Source organism: Passer montanus, unplaced genomic scaffold (genome assembly GCF_014805655.1).
Source record: "Passer montanus isolate IOZ18808 unplaced genomic scaffold, ASM1480565v1 scaffold10, whole genome shotgun sequence".
Classification (NCBI taxonomy): Eukaryota; Metazoa; Chordata; class Aves; order Passeriformes; family Passeridae; genus Passer; species Passer montanus.
In genome coordinates, this window is record NW_024356505.1 from 3,963,667 (window position 1) to 3,989,351 (window position 25,685).

Here is a 25,685-nt window from a genome sequence, read left to right on the forward strand (position 1 = left end):
TACACTAAAAAATAATATAAAACCAAAAAAACCTTTTGAGAAAATCACACATTTTTTGTTTATTCTTTTCTCATTCTGTTCATAAACTCAGCATTGATTCTGAGCTCATACCCTTAACCACATATGAACCACTCAGACAAAGACAAGTACAGGGAAGAAACAACTTTCAGTTTGGAAATAGTGCTGACTCTTTGGAATAAACTCTCCAATAAATCCCAGCAAATACTAACAAATTTACAGAAAATGTGTGCTAAGGCAAGAATTTGACGGACAGCTTGCCATTTCAGTTTCAGCTTAGAGATGCATTTATCTGAATAGTACACAAGCCTGTAGAATATATACTATGGTAATGTGGAAAATACAGGCCTTCCCACACCCCTGCCAATACCATTTATCTGTCACCATTTGGAATGCTCTCAAAAAAGCATCAAATAAAACATATCACCAGGACATTCAGCTATATTGGGAAAATTTGTGCACAAGGGCATCAAGGAAGAGAAAGGAAGAAACTGATGCTGCAAATGACAATGCAGGAAAATCCAGTTCATATATTTCAATTTTAATAACAATAAATAATATAATAATAAATAATAATAAAAAATCAAGTGTTACAATCTCAGCCACTGCAACAGGCTGCAAAGAAATTATTTTGCAGGAATTTCTTACATCAAGAGACCAAGGCTGGTCTTCTTTCCTCAGGGCCAATTGTGGCCAAAAGGATCTAATAGTAAAGGATGTGGATGTCTGTGCCATATGTGAAGAACAGTGGTGTAGTGAGGATAGAGGTGTCCTTGCTGGGGATGGACTCAAGCAGAGTCACCCTGAGGTATGAGATGTTCAACCTACCACACTGCTGGAGTCATCTGCTGTCAGGGCAGGGCTCTTTGACAAAGAGAGCTCAACATGCCCTCACCCATGGGATACTGAAGCATCTCCCTAAATTTCCTTTACATACAAATGGGCTAATATCCTCATATGTGACTGCCATATGTGGCATGCTGGGGACCTAATAAAAGAAAAGGGGAACAAAAACATAAGAGTGGCCTGCTTTGGCACAAGCCCTACAGCAAAACAGCAAGATTTGCAACTGAGGACCTTCCTATATTCAGTCTTAGGCTTTGCCTTCTTTTTTTTCTTTAGGCTTAGAGAGAGGTGAAATGAGGTAGAAGATGTATGCTTTAAGTTCATTCAAGGGAATGCAGAACTCAGTCATCAGAATATCTACATCAGAAAGAGGAGTAGAAAGAGCTAGGAATTATACTGCCTTTGATTTGTCTTAGGTATATTAAATTGTGCCTCCAAGTTTCCTGGCATTAAAATGCACACAGTGTATCCAGTATGGTGCACTAGGTATTATGAGAGCTGTAGGTTCTGTGGTGTAGTTGACCTGTGAGCTCTAAGGAGAGCTTTCCAGAAGGCTCAGCTGCATTTTCTGCAGATGCAGTTTGCATTCTTACATCCTTGGTCTGTGCAGTTTTCTTGCAGGTGCAAGACAATGTCCCTGCTCCTCAGCTGCAATTCCAATGCTAAGAGCACAAGAATGCAGGTGGTAAGGGCAAGGCAAAATGGACATCACCCTTGTGTTAAAAATAGACTTTTTCGGCATGCCTAGATTCCATAAGCAAAGGGGAAACTCATCACTAGTAGGCAAAAAGATGCTCCTGCAAGTTCTTGAAGGGGGGTTTATAAGAGGCTCAAAAGAACACATTTTTAAGCAATGTTAAAAAGAAGCAAATTTCCAGTACCTCATCAGGCACACAGAGGCAGCGCTTTAACAATGGTTTCTGTTGCTTAACAGACAAAGCACATACTCCTCTGCTACACCAACCCTCCCTTTGCATTTGGGGACTGCATTATCTGCAGTGTCTGGTCACTATTTCCCTGCCAAAAACTGGGAAAAAAAAAATCCATATGGTTCCCATTCTATTGGGGAATGTGCAAGCTTCCAGACAGAATCTGCACGAGAGCAAGATCCTATTTGCACTGCAATAAACACCATTTGCTCATGCCTCGTGCCTGCGGGCAGTACTGAAAAAGTTAGATTCATAAATAGTATCCTGGGGCTCACATAATGTAAGAGTATTACCAAGCATTATCAAGACAGCAATTTTCTGTTGCAACAAGGCACACAGTCAGATGTTGGAGTTGGAACAGACCTATCTGAATATTGAGCCCATTGGCCAGCAAATGCACAAAATTGTCCCCCAGATATGAGGCACTAAACTGATAAAGCACATCACAATCTAGTCAAATGGCCAGGAGGACTCCAGCCTCAGGAACATTTTAAATGAGCTTCCTTACAGTGCAAGTACAAGAGCTCTATCCTGCTCCTTGTATGAGTGCATAAAACTACTAAAGCAATGTTAATGCCACAAACTGAAAAATCAATAGCATATTACAACAAGCACACTGCTCCCCAAAATAAAGCCTGAGTACCTTTGTAAACACAATTCAGAAAAGGCTGATTATAAAACAAACAAAAAAAAAAAAAGCAAAGTGGTTGCCAAGTGAAAAGATCTTATCTACTGAAGTGTGTGCTTACCATATCTTCAGTACCTCATACTGCAATGCTATGTTACACTATGGGCTGGATTCTCCACTCCATTATACCAGTTTTATGTTGATGTAACTCCACTGGATGCTTAAACCGAGCTACACGGGCATAAAAACAATATAATGAAATGGGGAATCAAGCTTTACAATGTAATAGACTCAGAAGAAAATCATCTATTCCTTAGCAGAGGAAAAAATCATAGTCATTTTTAATGAGAGACTCTCTCACAACCTGTTTTATATCTGCTATAGATTTTCAAGGCAAATATGCAGTTTTATGGTAATAAAAGTGATAGTACAACACCATGAACAATAAGAACCTACTTTTTCATCTGGAAACAAGAGTCCAGATGCTTCCCTGAGGTTTGGTTATGGCCCAACTCAAAACCTAATATAATCCACGCCTCTTAAGGAACTGTGAATTTTAAATATCCACCCCATGACACCTGCTGCAGAGACATGGTTCTCTAGTAGGCTTCTGTCCTCCACATAATCCTGTGTGGATTTAGCAACTTAGATGCATCCAAATGCATCTATCAACCCTATAAAGAATTCTAGTGAACGTCAGCATGTGCACTTAGTATTTATTTTTAAAATTTGTTGGTGGTTCATAACTCTTCTGAATCATCACCTTGATTTGGTATCTTTACATTTCTCATCCCCAGACTCTTGTTCACTTCATTCTGCACTGGTGACCCCAGCTGAATGCTACAAGGAGAAGACCTTTGTTTTACACATCTTTGGGTGACATTGCTCCATGCAAAACTTAGTGGCTTGGCCCATGTTAAAGTCAAAGTATTCTGCTGCCTTTTAAGCACAGGGTGGGTGTGCCACACTGCCCTTCCCATGAGGAAGATTCCCCTTTGCTGAGTTAACCTGTGTTACTTCATAGAGTTTAAGAGCTTTTAAGTCTCTTTCCCCATGGCCACACACCGATGCCTGTGTCTTGTGTCAGCGAGCAACAAATCAAATGTACACATTTCACAAGCGAAGCATCACGGTGCTCCCAGACTTTATTAAAATAAAATTCCTGAGCTACATTTACACTGCACTTGCTAGTAAAGAGGCTTATGAAAAACAAAAAAAACCTTTAAACTATAGGATATTTAGAGATTATTGTGGGGAGATAAAAAAATCCTGTTAGACCAAAAGGGTCCTGGTGATCCTCATGATACTGTACACAATTAAGATCTCACCACAAGAGCATTTTGAATGACGGTTTAGTCCTGATAAAACAAAAAATATTTTTACACTTTAGAAAAAAGACATATGTCAAAGTAATAATTAATTGTCACTCTTAGAGAGAGATTGTACTGTAATTTAATTTATTTCTTGCCTTAAAAATAAAAGAATACTTAAAAAACTGAAGAACTGAAATTCTCCATTGGGTACAACTTCTTTATCCAATGATCAGTGACAGCATGTTCAGGCAACTTGAGTGACCAAACCATGTGAGCAGCCTGAACACCATAGGTGTTCTTTGATATAAATAATGTCTGATTCTGAGATAACTTTCATAACTTCAAAAGAAATCTTCTTAAATTAAAATCATGTTAGTCTCAGTGGGTCATTTAAACTATGGTTTCCAAAACACTCACACAACTGACATGCAGGAACTTATATGAAAAAAAAAAAAGAAGCCAGTTGTCTACCTGAAACACTGGAGTATTATGAACCAGTGATGTTTTTATTTATAGATTATAATGTTTTACCAGCTGAAAAGTATGACAATAAAGAAGAATGACTCATTTGGAGGTCAGAACAGGGAACTAGAAGCAGAGAATTCTGAAACCACAATTACAAAAAAGCTCTTTATTCTTCTGTGTTTGGCCTCTTCCTCCACAACACAGAAATATCACACGTCCTACAAAATTACTCCTTGTAAAGGAAAATTAAGCAAAATAGACTATTACTATTGATTTTTTTTAAACTACTGGGAATATGTTAGGGCTTTTTTTCCTAAATGCTTCAACTAGCAGTGCCCTAACAAATATTTAACAAATAAACCCATTCTTTTCTATATCAGTAAATTCTCCCCTCAGCTGGAGAACACAGGTGGGAGTATGCATGGAATTTGATAATCATATCATACATCTCTCTGATCAGAGAGTGACTGTCAAAGAGTTCAGGGATGAACTTGCCTCTTTTCAAATTGTTGTTAACCTAGCTGAAAAGAGAGCTAAATTTCAAGGATATGTTTTTCTAGTTTATGAAATAATTGGAAAAGTAATCATGCAGGTAAATAATATGATTATGTAATTTCACTGCTTGGTCTGAGGAAAAAAAAAATTAATTCCTTGTGTCAACAAATGGTAGCTGAGAAGTAAAGAAGAGTGTTGCTCCGAATATTACCCTTAAATCCCATCTGCTCACACACTAATTTAAGGCTTTCTCCCTATCTAGCATTTTTATTCAGACAATGACATGGAAGGAAGCCAGCCTGCAGAAAGAACCCCAGATGAAGTAACAGCTCTATTATTCAAATACGTTGGAATCTTCAATGATTATTTTAACAAAAGCCAAGTCAGTAAAGGGAAACTTTACTGGTTTCCACTTCATGACAGAGAGAGATTAAAAAGACATCTACTAACATTTGCCAAACAGAGATGGAAACTATTAGAAAAAACAACTTCCCATTCAAATGGATATTGCAAACAAGAAGGCATAAAAAGAAAAGAAAAACTAAAGAACATGACAATATAGCATTATATGCTTCAGAAAAAATATGATTGAGTGGATTTGCTTTTCAAAAGGTTTCACTACAGACAGAGAAAACAGAAGATGACATTCAAAATAATTTTTAAAAAGACATAAGAAAACATGCATTTCTTACCCATTCTGTATAGCAGCTGTTGGATCGTAAGTCAAAGCCATGCCAGCCTGCACGTAGTTAGGGAAGAAAAACAGATTTTTACTATTACTGAAGGAAAAGAGGAAAAAGAAAAAAAAAAGATAGATATGAAACATATTCAAAGGCAATATGAATAAAAACTGTATGCAACTTAAATAGAAATCTAAAATCTCAAGGGAAGCTCAGATGGCCAAAAGCAGCATGGACAGATTGGGTACCTCCCCATCCTGAGAGATCACTGAGGAACAGATCTGTTCAGTGTGTTGGCTGCCATCTTTCCACAACATTTAGGGAAAATGGTGTTTTGTTTTTTTTTGCACCAGTATCAATTAATAACTCAACTGAGATTAATGATTTTACAGCTGATTACTCACTATAACAAGACAGGCCCAAATCCTGCTCCTGCCTGTGAGATGGATGGTTGGGAAATATTCCAAAGCCAACTTCATGAGAGCTTCACAGGAAGGAGTCTCATCTTTCCTACAAAGGTCACACTCTGTATGACCCCTGCCTACAGCTTCCATGAGGTGTAACTCGTAGTTAAGAGTTAATTCATTACCATGAGACAAGAAACAAAAAATGGGCTGTGAAGCAGAAAAGCTTGAGCTTTCAAACAAGGCTTTTAAAATACTTCAGAGGTCTGGACAGAAAAAGAATTTGTTAATGCATTACACAGAGGTTTTCAACTGCCATTTACCACCAGGCAGACCGTGACCTGTGCAAAAGAATTTGGCAGTGTCAAAACATTGTCCAGCTAACAACTGTCATCACTGCCACCGTTAGCAGACATATCCACAGGTACCACAGGAAAGGCAGTGAGAAAGCTGGGCTGCAGAGAGTATTAAGCACTCTACCTTATGCTCCAAGATAGCAGTCAAGGTCATGCAGGAAAGACCTTTTTTTCCCCCCAGCATTTACTTAAAGACATGGAACTGACAATCTCTCCTCCCACGTACTGCATTTGCTTTGACTTTTTGCCTTCCTTATCGATTTTTATCCCTCCCTTTGTGAAATGCTTTCCAATGTGAGACTACCAAGAGTACCAAGAAATGGAAAGAAGTTGTCCTTATTGCAGGGTATGAAGCACAGTGGAGACAAACTCTATTGCTCAAAGTGCTGCTCTCCCTGTGGGAGCAGCTGAAAAAATGCCACAGCACTATCCCACCACAAGACACTGTATTCCTCTTCATTTTTCATACATATCCTATGCTTGTTGCCTGAGACGGGCAGCATTTTCTTCAAGGACAGATGCTCTACCAACCACGTGGCATGGTCTGTGCTCCTGCTGGGAGCTTTTCGTGCCCCTAAAGCCATCTACCAAAGTACTTCTGAATAACGGCACCTGCCCCCTTCCAGATGGCTGCGCAGACAGGTCAGGAGAGCGCCTGGGCTTGGCTGGTTCCCAGGCAGGCAGGTGAGCAGCCAGGGTAAATGCACTGGTGACGAGCAGGCGGACAGTGGGGAGCACTCCTGGAAGACCTGGGTTAGACCAGCAGCTGCAAACTGGTCTAAGAGGAGGCAGTCCAAATTTCCAGAGGCCAAAAATAATTTCTGATGTGAAAGACCAGGTTTCACACTACTTTATGCTGCCAAAAAAAGGCTCATGTCCTTATTAAATTTGTATATTTCTCTCATTATTCTTTTAAGCAGATGTTAGGGCAAACATTTTGCTTTATGAAAATGCCACTGTTTTAATAAAGTATGCAGTCTCTCCCAAGCAAAGGATAATTCAGGAGACTAAGTCCAAGTACACGCGGCTATTTTTGAAAGAAGTATTGATTTAATACAAAGAAAGGTAAAATGGCTATTTCTGCAAGTTTTAAATGTCAAAGAACTGAATTTAGGGACACCTAAACCGCTAATGATTCTGATGTAAAAAATAAATTAGCTTAGAAAATTGTAATCCCTTCCTTAACTTGGTTTTATATTCTTATGTCTTATGCATGCTCAGTACATTATACTGTTTAGCAAGGTTGCATTAATTACTAAAGGAGATGTAGAAATTTCCAAACAAAAGAGAAAAGAAAACTTTTTGGCTGCAATACATTTTCAAGGAAACATACTGTCTTGCTTTCCTTTCTCTTTTCGACACTTATAAAATTTGTTATTGGTCTCTTTTTCTATTCCTGCAACTTAAACATGATGTACAAGCCCTAGAGGGACAGAAAAACTAATTTTAACTTTTTTTTAAAATACTCTTTAAAATAACTTAAGATGTTCCCTTTAAACTGAGGTGTTTAAATTTTACCTCTCATCTCACGTCTACTCAGACTAACAAAAAAACCATTATAATTTCTTGGGAAAGGACATATTCAAGTTTTCTAAATTAAGGAGTTTCTAGATCTAGTTGTCCTTAGAGTTGCTGGGTCAGGGCTCACTACATCCAGCAGCTACCATTAGTGACTGGGAATAAAACAGCAACAAAGTACGTGGGTCTGAGAGGAAAAGTGAAAACAAACTACTGGTCATATTTTAGTTTCTTTGACATAAATAAGAGTGAAGGTGCAGGAATGAAAACCTACAGCAGTTCTTTCACTTGCTGTCTACATGAGACCTGCAAACACATTTGTGCTGCTTTCATTTACTTTTCTCATGGGTATTTGAGCACATGGTCATGGCATGGAACTCAGCTCGTCCTCCTATCCCATCACACCCAGACCTGTGTGCGGGTCCATGCAGACAAACTGCACAAACCCAGTTCTCTATGTTGGTATTAAGAACAGGGGACACAGCTGTGATCCTGAAGAGTACAAAATATGATAGGCTAGACACTCATCTCCTCTTTATCCACATCCCATATCCATCCTGCATGGAGACAGATTACAAGAATCTGTTCAAATCCTTCAGCAGTGACCACTATAAATATCACCATCACATTTACCAGTAAATGAAAAGTCTCACATTAGACAAATAGGACACAGCGTGTGGCAATATGTGCATATGGTAACCACCTGCGGCTGGCCCGGTAATATTGCTAATATCCCCCGTTGCTGCATAGCCTTAAACAGCTGCTATTTCAAATAGCTGCTAACACAGGCCTATTTACTTCTTCCTCATCAAGTTGTATAATATCTCCCCACAAAATTATGCTGGCTGGAAGCCCAGGAGTGGCAGCACTTAGCCTGGACTGGTCAAAGATTTATGGTCTGAAGCATCCTAATTCATCAGGAATAAAAACTGATGAGCAATAATAACTTACTGGAAAATTATCTGAACTTTCCTCCATAGCAGACAAACAGGAATTCCAAAAATACCAAGTACAGAATATTAGGGTTGGCCTCAGACTTCTGTGTGAGAGCAGTCTAGCTCATTATGTTAAAATCAGAATTGAATATAGTCTTCATAGTGCTAATACAGGCTGAAATACACCAAGCACTGACTGATGTCTCTATAGCAGCCCTCTGCTGTGCTCAGACTGTTTTCTGCTGGGTCTTTTGGTTTGCTCATGTCTCAGTAGAAGGAGAGGGTCTTGCTCTTTCTTCTCGTAGTAACACTTGCTGATAAAATGGCACCTGGGGGAGTGGCACTGATGATGGAATGTGACTTTAGGAAAGTATTTGTCAGATACATCTTCTATCAAGGAACAACTGAACCACATAATTTTCATGCCACTTAGCCAGATAATGGCCCTAGACTCAGCTACTGAATGAAAACACACTAATAGAAATAAAGATAATTCTTAATAACTACTGATCTCTTCAGAAATGTGACAAAGAAATTAACTCAGCTTATTAAAAATATTGATTTTTAATAAAAAGATTACTTAAACCACAGGAGTTTATTTATCTCTTCTTTTTAACAAAGTGTATTGACTTAAAGGACATGTGGAAAGAATGAAAGTTTTGGTTCTTTTTTGCTGCAGTTTTCTAACTGATGACATCAGTGAAAGAGATTCTAAGAACAAGTGAATCTCTTGTTCTTAGAATCATAATATAGCACAACTATTCTGTTTCCACAGCCAGTCAATACATTTAATCATGTCATCTTCAGGTCTATGAATTATCTGCTTTTGGGGATCTGGCATCCCCATTTTGCTCTGAGTGTGGTCCAGTGCTGTATCAGCTGTGTATTACACTCACATTGGCACACTACAGGTGTGTGCTGCAGTGAGCTGGGAAGCCTTGTAGGGGCTGGCAGCACTCCTGATATCTGCTGGGGATACAACAGAAAAAGGTACGTCCTTTTCCTGTTTCCAACATTTGTTTATTCTGCCTAAGAAAACACTGTTAGAGCAGCTGAATTTGGAGGAAAACCCAACTTTGCAGAAAATCTCCAGGGCAAATGGCATGGCATTTTTCACCAGAGAAGGAAATTCAAAGCTAAAATGAAAACAAAGAAAACTGATCTCTAAGGACAGGTACACTGCTGATTCTATTTTAACTGGACCACAGCCCTTTTAAAATCCTGATTGCATTGACAGTGATTTCACATAGGCTATTAGTTTAAAATATTTCTGTGTACTTTATAAGCTAAAAATCCAAACTGGTCTTTGGTAATTGTGCCACTGAAGCATCTTTTCAAAATGTTGCCCACAGCAACAGCACCTTGTGTCATTATTCTAGATCTTTTCACCTACTGGCCAGTTATCTTTTACCCTGCTCTTTCTCCCTCTGGAGAGAGGGCTTCTTTTCAGGTTCAATGCCTCTCTTTGTTAAACTGAGCTTTTGTTGAAAATACCCATGCAAAGTGCCAATGTTTAACTTACAGGCATGCTAAATAAATGTAGTAAATGTCTTTGTGGGTGGTTTACATATGAGGGTACTAGTGCTTATCTTGACAGAACTGGGAATCAACTCTCACAGCAAAGAAAAGTTACTTGTCTAGGTATAAGAAAAGCTACTGGTCTAGATACTCAGGATTATGGAACACAACTAAGGAGTACCTATCTCCTTGGAAGCATAAAAACAATCCATGCCTGAGTTATAAAAGCCTGGAACAGGACTACTGATAATTTCTAAATGCATGTGCTGGTCAAGAAGAGACCTTTGGCACCAGGATCAATTGCTTCAGCCCTTCACTGGTACTGACTTTATAAAAAAATTGGGAAGTGTCTACAATTAACTATTGTATGTTTTTCTCTCTAAATTGCTGTTTGCATTAGGCAAAGTTGTAATGAACAGTGGATAAAAAGAGAAACTGTTACAAAAACAACATTCCCAAACTACCAGGTCATTTTATTTTTTAAAGAAAGAATTAAAAACATGCTTAATAGTTTGGATATTTCACAAATGATCTTGAAAGAAAATAAAGGAGAAAAGAGTAAGGAGGAAGAGAAGAAATTTTGGCTCTTTAGAAATAAAAAATGTGACTTAGATTGTGGAAGCAAAAAAACAATCAATGGAAGAATTATTAGTGGCAATTATTGAATATCATTATAGACATCAAACCAAAGTCAATGCATTTAATGCTGCATCTCACTGTTGTGATACATGCAACAACAGTGTAAGGGTGGTACTCTCTTACAAGACAATGCAACTATTTAAATAGCACAAATTTTACAGAAACTTGCAAACGAAATATGAAAGAGTTCAAAATACTGTGACCATTAAAAAAACCTTAATCACAATGGGTTGAGCAGATGTAGAAAAGCTACAATTTCTAGAAAACAGTAATAAACTTTAGGCAGAATTCTCCCTGTCTACCATGTAATTTTCAAATAAACCTGCTCTTTAATACATGTATCAAAAGACTTTATTTCTGAGTAACTAAAACAAGATTTCATTAAATCTGCAATCGAAGATTATGTTGCAAAATTTATGTTGCAGTTTTTAATCCAATCTGATCTCATTTTGTGACTACACTTGATTCCCTGGGTGCATTTTCTACTAAAACAATTTTGGAGGTTTATGTCACCCACCTTTAGACTTGTCAATTGCAATTTAAAGGTAAATTGAATAGAATATTTTACAGACAGAATTTGAATATGATTATCCTCTATCACCATCTCGATATAATCTTGTCAGGTTAAGTTTCGAAACAGAGTGCTTAATTAAACCAGTATGAGGAGAAACTAGCCCAAAAAATGAAATTACTGAACTTTGTGCAGAAATTATGTCACTTGCTGGGTCAGAATTTCACTGCAAATATTTCTAACACTTGCAGGTTTCACTGTACATTTATTACACCTGTCTATTAGATGCCTAATTTGACAGCCTTATATAAAGCCATCACTAATATAAGCTCTCAGCTCTGTAGTCTAGTACTGGTCAACCATTACAAATACTCAGTTAAATGTCTCAGTAAATCTGCTGAACATTTCCTGAGACTCCAAACAAGACTGTAAGGGTAAGGACTAGAAAGCACTATTCACGATCTGGCATTCTTCCCTGGTTACAACTGGCCAAGTAACCAAGCACCAAACCCACCACACCCCCCTCCCCCCCCCCCCCCCCCCCCCCCCGGCCCCTGATTTCCCAGAAATCCCTAAAGGAATTCAGTGTATTCCTAAATAATTGACTTTAAAAAGGTAGGAAATTTAGCAGCCAATCAAAGTATTTCTGTATGGTTATGAAACAATCTATAAAGAGGTAAGATAGGAATAAGATTTCCTTCTGCGTTCTGCAGTATGACCTAACAACTTCACAAAAAACAGAAGAAATCCTGTCTTATAAAATTCCATAGAAGCTCTCCACAAAAGAGAGCAAAACCTCTGAGAACAGCATGACCAGAGACATAACACTACAGCAAAGCTGCTCCTCCCCACTAAATCTCCTGCCATTCCCTCCCTACAGCAGAGTACTGGGCACAGCTGTCCATCTCTACTTGGCACGCTGAAGTTTGAGGCCAGTGACGGAACTGCTGCCGTCATTTCTCTGGGAACTGCCCTTCTGAGAAATAATCCTTCTGCACGCTCAGTGCTAATGCCGGTTAAACCTCAGAGGTTTTAGAAATGCCCTTCATGAAAGTGTTCAAGAATGCAAAGGCTTATCTGAACAACAGCCAAAATACATCTTGGTCTGGATACCACAGGATTTGGCCAGGGTGGGAACACGAAGGGAGTAATCTCTTGGATGCTGTTTCAATACTTTTCTTTGGGGAAGAAACCAAGAAAGAGCAGAGGTGAAGTTACTTCTTGTCATCAGAACTAAGACACTTGTCATAGATCAGTTGTTTTTCACTACTTACCGCCTGTTCTTTTAAAAAGAAATTAAAAGAAATAAAAACCTACAGAAGTAACTGTAGGAAGGTTACTCAAGTGCTGCTACCTAAAGAACAACGGAATGGTACAGTGTTTTTAGAATAAGATTGTTAAAGGACAAAGAGTTTGAAAAACCTTATTGCATATGAAATAAAAGAGTAATTATACAGAAAGATTTTACATTGGAAATAAGAAAATTAACAGTGGGGAAGAAATTCAGTAAATGAGGGACCCTAAAAGAGAACATGCATTCTTGTTTTTGATGCTCTGGGTAGTAAATACCCCAAGTGCAGCAAGGTATTAACCAGATGTTAGTAAACAGAGAAAATCTGAGAAAATCTAGCCCGAAATATTTCTGAGTTTGTGTCTTTACCATCTTTTCATGTTTGTACATTATACCATGACAACAGCTCTGTAGTTTACTGTGATCAACAACAAGAATTATGACATTCAGCACTGAAAATCAGTTTTTAAATGTTGATACTGCAAACACACCAACCACACCCTGCCTCCAGGTCACCAGGATATCACTGGGCTTAATAGGCACCACTCCACTAGCAACAAATGAACTACACAAGATGCAATAAGCTGATGCCCCGAGGCCACAGGCATAATGGTGACTTGCTGGCTTTTAACTTTATACTCTTTTTTATTATTGATTTGAACTGAAGGAAGTATAAAACAGCAGAGATAACAGCTATGATGGCATTTACTTTTTAAACAAGGATTTAGAGGTCTTTAAAATATGGATTGTTGACCTTATTGTTGTCTCCTACACATAAATCTTTCTTTTTCAAGCTATGTATAGGCCGACCCGAGTCTACTTCTTGAAGCACTTTTTGGGCACTTGCTCCTCAATATGACAAACCATAATGGCTCCTGAGAAGATAACTCAATTTTTTGAGACATACGGTGTAAGATAGTGCAATGAGCCTTTGGAGACTGCTGCAATGTCCTGTAGCAAACGTGTCTGCCACACTGGGATTTTTCGGGCCACAGAGCTAAAAATGGACCCTTTGCTGTTGGAGCCATGTAGAACAACCACAGGATGGTGGGAGAAATTTCTGCACTTTCAAAAGGCCTTTCTGTTTGTTTTGGGAGCTCACCAATAGTGCTAGACCATAACCTATGGTCTGAAAAGTATCAGCTACAAAAATCAAGTAGTTATGAAAAAGCAGAAATACTCTAGAAACATGTAACTCAGAAACAGCAAATAATTTTCTTTTTTTCTTTTTTTTTTTTCAGTTTGCCTTGTAAAACTGCAGTAAACATAGCAACACTCACCCCCGCCCCCGAAAAGAGACACCTTCCCCCCACTGCCCCCACAATTTGCATTCTAGAGGAGCACAATTGAGACCAATACTTTTTTTTTTCCTTGAAGGCTTAATCATAAACACAAAGAATAGCTGTTTAGGATAGAAATACTTGCAAGTCCTTCAGCCTTCATAGCTAACACCATGTATAAAAAGAACTGTAAGTAGATCTACCTTATTTGTTCAAGTCTTTTTTTGGTAATAAATTTCAAAAACAGTAAACACTCTCGAAGAATAAAAAACAATGCCTTCCTTATTTCACCTTCATTTGGAGTCACTTCACATAAAAGAAAACAGAAAAGAAACTCCAGTAACAGACTATTTGCAGCAGAACAGTGAGCAACCATTAGATTACTTTATTTTAAAATGTTGTATACATGATGCAGCTGAGGCTACTGTAAATTGCTTTGTCTTGAACAGAATGAAGAGCTCAGCTCAGATAAGCTTTTGGAAAACTTTTACATGGACCCTACATCTGGATGCACATCTCTCTCTTTTGGAACAGCTCTCATATTCCCTAAGGATATTCTACCACCAGAAACTAGATGGAGGAAATAACATTGTTGAGTTGCTTCAGTGCAAATTGATTTGGTTTGTAAAAGGCACACCTTGGCTGCTGATGGCTCACCAGTAAGAGAATCCTCAGCTCAGGTCTGCCTGCAGAGCACTCACAGTGGGACCAGGCTGTGCACAGTTCCACACCAAGCTTGGAAATTCTCCTTTCCTGTAACTTTACACTCTGCACATTATCATAAACCTCCATCTCCCCACTGCTTACATGGCTTTTTCTGTATGAAACTATTACATTTTGTGTGCAATCTGATTTCTTCACAGTCTGAAAGGTAGACTTCCAGGTCTGTCGCTGACTTCTGCCAAACCCCAGGAAAATAATTGCTACGTGGCACTTACCTCTCCTTCTCTGGGCCACGGCCTTCCATTCTGTGTGTATTTGCTTTGATTCTGGCGCTTCTTTTGCCCTCCATCAGCAAATTTGCACAGCAAAGGCTCAGTGGGGGCTGTGAAGACAAGAAACCCAGTCTATATTAGCATCCCCCCCAAAGAAAGTGATTATACCAGCAACAGTGGTGCTTTGTAATACTGATCTTTTGAAGTAAAATCTTGCCTTCTGCAGATATTTTTTGCCTCTTTTAGCCTTGACTCCACTGGCAGCTGTTCTTATTAACTAAGCTTCAAAAAATATATACTGGCAGCCCTTAAAAGAATTTAGCAAATATTGTTGAAAAAATAATCAGCCTACGCAGAATGTTAAGTTGCTGTAGTGGAACAGTATAGTCAGGCATTAGTTCCAGCTAAGTTAGACACGTATTCATGACCAGCATTAGTGCAAGGATAAACACTGCTCTACTAAAGCAGCTTTCTGTTTTTAATTGTAAAAACTTTGCAAGAACTTGCTTAAGGAATAAGTGTTCTCACTATTTTGGTGTTTCTCAACATCCAGTCCTTTAAAAATCTCACTAAACAGAATTAAATGGAAACTTTTGCCAAGCCCAGCCAAATCAGCTTTCTTTTTCCTCTTAACTCCTTCTTTTAAGCAACTTGGCAGCTGAGAAAACCCTTTTCCTCTCCAAGTGAGATCTGGGGTGTATGAATACAATAGTCAGGAGGGGCCAGAGTCCCAGGAAAAAGGATAAACAGAGCGCTGTACACCCCAAAAGGCAATCCACAATAGGGCCCCCTAGAGAAGAAATTAACACATCAAACGGGCCCAACAGGAAGGGAAGTTGGTGTCTTGGGATCTCTTTCCCATCTACCCAGCTTTTCACAGACTCTGAAAATATTTTTTTAGCCAAAATTTTAATTACTGTGCTAGTGGGAGCTTGTCTCTCCTGCTTCATCCTTAAAAGGAGGGCCAAATTCTACCCACTTAGGTTTGTGTTAGGGTTGTACTTTATTGCCTACATCAGCAGAGAAATAAACCAATATTTGGCCTGTTTGAAAGAAACCTTAAAATCATGTCACATCTGAGTCTCTTCAGGAATCTTTGAGTTCCCAGGCATGATAAGTCTGTAATTAATTAACCAAGAGTTTTCATGGAAAAACTAAAAAATCTGGGTTTTTTTCCTTCCCATTTCCTGTTTCTGGGAGGCTAGAAATGTTGAAAGAATACAACTGCAGAGACATGAAGAAAATTTTTGGGTGGGGGGAGCTAATCAAGTTGTTCACTTATTTATTTGTAATAAAAATTATGATTTGGTTAAGGGACAAGTGCATGTGGTATTAAAACAAGTTAACCTCCACCACCCTCCTGATTATAGCCAGTTCAAAATGGGTCAGAAAGTATAGATTAAAACTGTGATAACTTAAAAACTGCAACCAAGAAACAATGCATGGAGAGACTCTCACATCAAAACCACAATAAAAAAAAAAGTATAGATTAAAACTGTGATAACTTAAAAACTGCAACCAAGAAACAATGCATGGAGAGACTCTCACATCAAAACCACAATAAAAAAAAAAGTATAGATTAAAACTGTGATAACTTAAAAACTGCAACCAAGAAACAATGCATGGAGAGACTCTCACATCAAAACCACAATTTTGCATTGGGACAGCATCACTTTGGCTACTTCTGAAGCTATAACAGCTTTGTTTTTTCATTACCATTTTACCAGGCTAGTAATTTCCAAGGTCACTAGAAACTGACCTGCAGGAAACAATCCTTTATTGGCAGAAAGCTCGACTGTGTGACCCCAGAGGTCCTTCCCCACCTCCAACTTTGATTATTACATCAGATTTTTCTAGAAGCAATGCTCAGCCAACCATTTTAAATTTAAAATAATGAAGGTTTAAAAGCATCCAGGTGGCTATGGAGATTCTTTCTGCAGATGGAGAGACTTCACAGGGCTGATTGCCCTGCACTTTCACTGGTTTTACTCCATGGCATGATGCTTCATGATTTCAGAGTGCTTACTTAGAGTTCACTTTGATGTGATTGTGAGGGAGGAGCAGGTGCTAAGCCAGCATTAGAGAAAGGCCTATTAAACATCACATCTGAAGCTTCAAAAGCTTTTTGTTTTAAGAACTGAACAACTACCAAGCAACATATGATACCATCAGGAGGACCATGCAAAAATCATCTGCACAATGGATATTTACACATGCCCTGATCATCTGCTAATGAACACATCTGGTGTTAGCCCATGTACTGTGATGTGGTTTATTTAACAAGCTAGGAAATCTACACATCCTCTCCCTCTATATTAGCCAACCACAAATAGGAAGCTGTTACCATTTCCAGAATTCCCCACTCCAGCATTACCATCTGACAACCTCATACTTGTTAATTAGTGGCTTCCTAAGGTTGATTGAGATCGAACAGAGCTACCAAACAACTTTACTAACCCCATCTAGAAAAAATGTAAAAAAAATACTGTATAGACTTTTCAGGAGGTTGGAAAGAAGGTGGAAACGGACAATGCTCTACAGAGGCAAGTTTCTGCATAGAAGATCATATTCCTCTAGGATAAACTGAGGGTAATTCTTTGGAAAAAATCAGTCTGTGTTGACCAACATTAAAAAAGTAAAAATTTCAAAACAAAATGTTCTGACAGGAAGAGAGAGCCCATATAGGATGGCTTTGGGTTGAGGATTTTCAGGGTTTTGTTGGTTTTTTTTCCCCTAAACACAGGCATGTAGCATCAAACAAGACAGAAAATTATCTTAATAACTCTGAAGTGGTTCTAATGGTTTCACCTGGAAACAATTATAGTCACCAACATATATATATCTATATAAGCAAATTAATTATGTCTCTTCTTTCAGGACATAAAGTAGAATGTAAAGTTATGGGAGCTCAAAGATGTTGCTCTAAGTACACGGAAGAACTTAAATCTTGGTTTACTTCAGCCCTTTAGAAATGTTTTGTAAGAAAGGTCCTCTAGGTTTTCCAAGATCACATACACCCAAATATTAGTACCATCATTCTTTCTGGTCAAATACAGAGCAACAGAAGATACTAGAAAAACCACATCCCATTCCACCATGAAAGCATAATTATTTCTAAGAGTTCTTTTTTAATGGTTTCATTAAATTTCCAAACTACTTTAAAAATAAAAAAATTACTTCAGCCAAGAAAAGGATCACAATTAGGTACTCTGGTTATCAATTTAAAAAAGAAAATATTTAGAAACTAGTCAAACAATATCAACATTGGATGAATAATATTTATGGGTTGCAGTAGAAGTGGTATATTTCACCCCAAATACTTCAGAAAGAGAGGAAAGAAAAAAGGAAATATTTTAAATTTTTACTTTTCTTTTCCATTCCATGTAGACAGTCTTCAATTTATGGAGTGCATTTTTACTTTTCTCTTTTTCCTCTGTATGAACACATGGACTGAAAAAAAAATGCCTGTGTCTCTGCCTCTTCTCTCACCTTTTGTACTTCTGACTTAATAGAAAATGTAATTTGGATATCTGTAGATGTTCACATTTTGAAGTGATAAGCAGATCTTTTTATATGGTTTTGACATGCTCTAAGTTTTAAGCATATGTGGTATTTTGAAGCATATCTGGAAAATCTACTGTTGCTATTTTCCTGTTAAAAAAGTGAGAATTGATTCACTTGGAACAAATTTCAGGCTATTCCATCCTGATAAACTCTTTAAGATAGAAGGCACTGCTCTTTCATTGACTTCTACCTGACAGCAACAAACACAAATATCAAGAATAAATAACTGCTTTAACCTGAACAAGGTTCATTAAGCCATAACCCATTTTTCAAGGTGAAGATTTAAATGCTTGCTGCAGTTCCCATCCAAAGCCTTCTCTAGTTAATAAGACATAAATAGTGCTGAACTTGGCTTTCAGTCTTGAGAAGGAAGTGGGATCAAATTGATAGTGCTTCTAAACAGCGTTTGCCAAGATATTCAGGGCTGCCTTAGGAGAGGGCAGTAGCTGCTAGTGTTCAAATTCTGTTCCCATGGAAGTCAATGGCTAAAACCCTATCTCACTTCAGTCAGGCCCTGAATTTACTCTAAGAGTTCAGTGGAGGTGAAAGAGAGAGACTGGTTTTATGTCAATCAAGCCTGTCGATATTGTTGGAGTTCCCTCAGGAGATCAGCTTCTCATGCTCTGCTACTTTAGATGGACAGATTGTGCAGACAAACAGCACAGAACTGCCAAAAGGCTGTTAGTATCACCAAAAGCAACACTGGTACTTAAATAGCACAAAAACTTCTGAAGGAAGGAGAAGGGGTAACAGTGCCCCCTTCTCAAATCTGGCAGTCTCTAAGAAATGTTCCAGCTCAGGAAGGGAATTTCAATTAAACTGGAGAATTCAACAAAATAAAGCAAACTCCTAACTAATTCTGAATACATAATTTCCGTATTCTTTCATTCATCGGAAGGCAGATACACTTGAGCTCCTACATGTGCAAAAATGTATATATTCATGAGCATGTGCTTCATAAAGGAAGATGAAAGCTGTCATTTGCATTTGGTGAGACTTTTTCATTATTTCAGGTGCTCTGAAACTTTTTACTGTCTTAAGAGTTACTGAGAAAAGCTTGTTCCCCACTGTCATATAGCATCATCTGTCCAGCAATGGCAAGAATTACATATACAAAAAGAACTAACAGGACATTTTAATGCATTTTAGCTGCTTTTACTGTGAATATTTTTGAACACAGTATTTTCCGGCATGTCAGGAAGAGTTTAGTCTCTTCTTCTCATTTTTTTGCAACAATGAAAGTTACATTTTCAGTAAAACCAGCCATGTGCATTGTGAACATTCATGTGGGTCTTTAGCCACCTCTATTTTCTTAATCTGAAGAAAAATAATTTAAAAGTCATTGGTATGACAATGAATGGTCAGTGCACAATTAATGATCTTTTTCAAAGCATGGTTTAATGAGAAAGTTGGATTAATTTCTTTTTCAGCCTTGGCAAATCCTTCTCCACAATAAAAAACTGCACAGTAAAAATTGGGTTCACAATTAGATCAAGCACTCATACTGACCAAGTTCTGACAACTATTTTAATTCCTAACTGCCTTCCAAATTTTAAGTAGTTTTGTAATATTTTCATGTGCAAATCACACAGAACATCTGATTGAAGCACCCATATAAGAACCAACCTCTTTGTTTCAGATCTAGCATTTACAGCCTTTAGGAAAAACTTCACCTTATGGTAACATCAAATCCTTTTTGTAAGGAGGCAGTATTTCACAGGGAGACATGAGAGACACAAAAGCTGTAAAGCAAGGCAGGACAGAGCAAGTTTAAGTTTTGATTTAATATCTGGGCTCAGATGGATGTACCCAGCAGGACTATGGTGTTTATGGAGCTTACAGAGTTTATTTACAAAATGAATGTTGCTGTTGTAAGCTTTGAAAATGTAGAAGTTTCAGGACCCCATCAATAGTCACTCTCTGCTCTAGTGAGTCCACTGGCTTCGAGGAAAGTCCTGCCATGGAATACTTTTTCATCCCAAAATCATAAATAAACAAAACTTGAACGTCAAGGAAGATTATAAACAAAACCATAGCTATTCTGCTCTTGGGAAATGAAGATGAAGAATTATAAAAGATGGTATGTGATAGAATAGGATGTGTAAGGACAAAGTGTTAGCTGAGTAAATAATATGACAAATAACCACTTCATCCTATCCTGCATGAAGTTGTTAAGGACAGAGTAACAGATTTTGCCCCAGAAGTCCATGATACAGGATGTGATGGCACAGGAGAGACTCTTAATGTTTACAAGAGCTAGCTTTTAACCGAAGTTGAGCCATATATAGCATATTTCATAGAATCATAAAAGATCCATAATATATGGAATCACAGAATATCCTGATCCACTAGGATCATCAAATTCCATCTCCTGGTCCTGCACGGAACAGCCTCAGGAGTCACACCATGAACCTGAGAGTGTTCAAATGCTTATTGAGCTCTGTCAGGCTTGGTTCTGTGACCACTTCACTGGGGAGCCTGTTCCAGTGCCCAACACCCTTGGGGTAAAAATTCTTTTCCTAACATTCAGCCTAGACCTCCCCTGACACAACTTCAGGCCATTCCCTTGGGTCTTGTCACTGGTCACCACAGAGGAGAGCTCAGTGTCTGCCCCTCCACATTCCTTCATGGGGAAGTTGTGATGAGGTGTCCCCTCAGTCTCCTCTTCTCCAGGCTGAACAGACCAAGTAACCTCAGCCACTCCTCATTCAGCTTCCCCTCAAGGCCCTTCACCATCTTTGGAGATTTACCAGTATTTTAGTTAAACTTAACTACATTCTGTTAATTGGATTTGTACAGATTATTATGAAAGCAAAACAATGTGTTACCATTGTATTTTAGTTTCTGTAAAACTTCACTTTTACAACATAATTATAGAAACTGGGGAAAAGTTAATAGAAAAGGACACCAAAATGAAGAAATATAGAGCAAACATCTATTTGGGTAAACAAGGAAAAGGAAGTGATCTACTTTTGATAAATTGCATCAGAGCTTAAGTAATTATCTCTTGTTCACCTCTTTGTCTTAAGAAATGGGAAGCTATCCTTTCATCTTTTTGTAAAATAATTGTTTCTAAAGAGCAAGAACATGTTAGAAAATAAAAACAAATCTCACAGAGAAATAATGTGTCAAGCAGAAAGTTAGGACTTCCATCCTGTGAAACAGAAATTAGAGCAGGTGGAGCAGGTGTATGTGTACGTGTATGTTGGAGAAACAGCATGCCAGCATGGAAGTGTGGAGCAGATCTTGCTGCAATCAATCTAAACACTCAAGCAACCACATGGAAAATTTCTCCTTCATCTTATTGTTGCTGAAATGTCCATACATATTTGTTAGAGCAGACTGGAAACTGGAGTCGCATTTGTATAAGAAACTGTAACATTCATTTTACAGTCTGTTTGGGTTTTTTAAAACTCTTTTCCTTTTTAAATTTTCAGGGGAACAGTGGACTGGGAGTGCCTGATTCAGACCTATTAAAGTGCTGCATTCCAATCTGCTGATAAGGAGGAACTGTTGAAAAGGTTATAGGAACAGATGCTTCATTATGGTATGGAAAGTTAAATCAATCAAAATAGCAAAACTTGAGATACAGTATTAAAATCATGCTGAAATGTTGTAATATGATCGTCTATTTTTATTTCGCCTAACTCTATTTCTCATACAACTCTAGTGCTGGTCTCTGTTGGAGAGAATGAATGCATGGTGGGCAAATCCAGAACACAATTTGGAATTTTATTACTTGATTTTGCTAAGTATTTATTACAAAATACTCTGCACTTTAACATTGGAGTCTTCCTTTATTATAAACAAAAGGCAGAGCTCACAGAAATTAGACATTCCCATTGAACCCAAAGCCTCTCTACGGAACCAAAGTTTAAATTTGAGGTAGGTGTAAGCAAGAGCTGATGCAGGCCCATGGGTTTTGCCTAGAAATCAGCTTCCTCAAACTTGATGATACAGCAAAGTTCTGCCCTATTGGAGGTCCCCAGCAAAATGCTGAAAAATTCCAGCTGTAGTTCACCCTTTGTAACCAGTGCTGTGACAGCTCTTCACAATCTTTAACCACTGGGTGAAAAGAAAGTGGAAGAAGTGATTTATTTTGCAGTTTTAAAATTTCTCCAAGAGCCTTTCCAGCAAAAGAGTAGGACCTCTTACTGAGTGACTGTGTAACCAAACCAGTTAAAGATATGCACCAGTTTGCAGAAATAATTTCACACACCTATGCTTAAACTCAGTGGATTTTTTTTCTGTGACTTTTTAAAATAGGATCTGTTGCAAACTAAAATTTAGGGCACACGCTTTTAATGTGCCAATTCTAATTGCAAAACATCTAATTCAGCTGGATTAATATCTCCTCCAAAAAACACTTTGATAGACTCCCTTGGATTTGTGCCTCATTGGAAAAGCCACATACAAAAAAAGCAAGACGGTATCACATTTTGAACAGGAGCATTTGTCACAAGTCATTGGAATCACTTCACATATTATCTGTGAGATAGACAATAAATAAGAATTGAACTGTTAATTTATGTTAAATAAGGAAAGCCTCTGACTTGCTCAATCATCACTGTTAAAAGGTGAATGCTTAAAAAGCCCACTCGCCCTATCTGAAGAATTTTTGTGTAGAACTTATGTACTCTAACTTCCCTGTTTTTCTGTCTTGCCAGAATAACTAAGCAAGACATGGAAGAGAGAAGAGTCTATGTAGTTCTTGTAGGAACTATGCAAATAATCAGTGGAATAAAGATGTATGATAATACAATTGTCCCCTATCAAGAGTTTCTTCCCATTGACAAGAGCTGACAGGTGTGAACAGTTCTTCAAAACAAACCAAACAAACCAACAAAAATTATATTTTTTATTGTTTTGTATAGATTTTTCCAAATACTAATTATTGTCTGGGATTCTGACTTATATAGTTAAAAGGAAAAAAGAAGAAAAAACCAGAAGGGTTGGATGTACCACTTTAATGCTATTGACTTACTGCATCAGATATTCATTGGACTACATGATGGGCAGCAGCTGATTCCTCCAAATAAAATGAAAAAAAATGCCAACTTAAACTATATTCCTGTATTAAAAAATAATTTTAAAACCTTTTTGTGTCTTTCACTGTAAATTTCTAGACCACACATGATTTGCCACACAGACATACATTTCTGCCGTGTGACAAGGAACTAATAGAGATCATGCAAACAATGCCCAACCCAAGAACCCAAGATCCAGTGAAGCTGATGAGAACACTTTCACTGGAAGTAAACATGACAGCAATTACACTGAAAGAGGGCTCACAAACTTTGTGTTTTATTTGGTCTCTAAACTTAAAGCTGAAATCCCTTCACATGGGCAAAATGCAAAGAGAGTGAAGACAATGGCTAACCTGTCATCAGAACAAGTTTTCAGGGAAAAAAAGTTACACAGTGAGGTTCTGCTGTCTTACTGTGTTGCTCGTCATCTCAGAGAAGCATTAAATCTGAAAATTCATACACTGAGGCAGTGAACTAGAGGAGAGGTCTGAGCTGTATCACATTTTAAAACCAGTATCACCCTGATCTTTGTGCATGTACCCAATACTGGTGCTCCTGTGGTTGATACATCAGCTGTGTGGGACCCCAGGACTCCAATCTGCAGGTAGAATCTCACTGAGGAAACCTGACCCTCTAAATGTGAATCCAAACCCACTCTTTAAATCCCCTCTGTGATTGCCCTGTGAGCTTTTAGGAAGATTGTACTTCATATACCTTTTTCTCTTCTCCCATCTCACAAGTTACTTTGGTTGGATGAAAATGGAGATCTTGTATTTCTTACTGTTCAATTATTAAGGAACGGCAACAGAGGCAGCTTCATCAGAAAGGCTGAGTGATTTTTAAATGATCTCATGTACCATAATTTATAATGGAAAATCAGGTACAAATAGTGTGATATGCTTTCTAGTTCCTTTCTAATGGAAATAAAATGAATCCCTGGTAATGGGTGACCCTACTTGCTTCTGTGGTCACCCCTTTTACTTTTTCAGTGTTCTCTTTAGTAGTCTCAAGAGAAAAGAACAAATGCAAAGCTTTTATCCAAAGCTGATTCACAAAACAATAGCTCTATGCTTCTGCTATAAAATCTATTTTTACTATTCTCAGAAACAAATATTATTGATCACAGAGACTTTGCTATTCCCACTGAGAAAAACTTACTTGCACTGACAGTCCAGAGATAAAATTATTAGAATTTATGCTGTACAAATAATTAATTCTGGTTCTGCTCATAAAAGGTTATTTCATGTAGCTGTTTAAGTGTTACTCTAATATCTAGTGTGAACTCTATTTATTTTAAATTTAATTTTATTATGTTCTGTATTAGTTATTACTTTGTATTTATTTAGATAAACCAGAACATTATCATCATATATTCCTCTGTATGACACTGCTAGAACTAACACTAGAGACACAAAAAAAACCTCTTCAAACATGTTTTCAATATAAACAAGGAAACGAGGACAAATGTCTCATGTCAATGAAATTATTTCTTTTCACCAGATTAATGGTAATTCCTGTGCGTACACATTTATTGTTTAAAAATTGAAGTTGAGTTTTGGGATTCCCTGCTTACACTCCAACACATGTATACTATTAATGTACAGAAGAGCTTATGCAACCCAGGGTTATACTACACGAAGGATAAAAAGCTTCAGTTATGACCATTAGCTTATTTAATTCACATGTATGTGTTCTAGTAATACTTTTAATAATACTTTTTTCTTTTTCCCAGTTAGGGAAAGACACATTTGTTGTGTCTTTGTGAATGGCCACTGTAATTTTAAAAAGTGGCTATATATATATATATATAAAAAATGCTAAGACTATTTGCAGCTCTGCTACAGCCTGTTAAAGAGTAGCAATAGAAAATATATACAATCAATAATATCAATAAATATTTGGTTTGGGTAAAGATGCCCTGTGTGTTGTCAAAGGAGTAACATGACCTTCTTGACATCTGAGTTGAAACAATCTATTTCTAAAAGCACTGATTACTGCAGATGCATGAAATATTCCAGTGTAAATGTAAAATAAAGGTAATTTTTAACCAGATATCAATCTGTTAAAAAGTTTTACAATATTCAGAAAGATTCAGACCTTTTTTCTCAGACCGCCTAGTGAAAATCCTTTTATTTAAATCAGTTCTAATTAACACGCATTCTAATAACAACTGCTGGGTGCAGCAGCAAAAACTCCAACCACTGATAATCTAAAACATAGCTCAGCCATATCATTTTGCCATTAGTCTGAGAAAGAAGGAAAATCTGAAGGGAATTAAAAAAAAGAAATTTATTGCCCTCCTATCATTTTCTTCTGCATTCACTGAAAGTTAT

At 37.6% G+C, this 25,685-nt stretch overlaps 1 protein-coding gene across 6 annotated transcripts in view; it reads right to left on the minus strand.

Moving 5' to 3' along the window:
- Window positions 1-25,685, minus strand: part of RBMS3 (RNA binding motif single stranded interacting protein 3) — a 703,420-nt gene that overhangs the window by 74,113 nt on the left and 603,622 nt on the right. For all 6 annotated transcript variants that reach the window (XM_039705023.1, XM_039705047.1, XM_039705038.1 and 3 more), the window contains 2 exons: window positions 14,765-14,871; window positions 5,387-5,433 (listed from right to left, as the gene is read on the minus strand). In XM_039705023.1, the coding sequence (XP_039560957.1) occupies window positions 5,387-5,433; window positions 14,765-14,871 (154 nt within the window). The remainder of the gene's footprint in view (window positions 1-5,386; window positions 5,434-14,764; window positions 14,872-25,685) is intronic.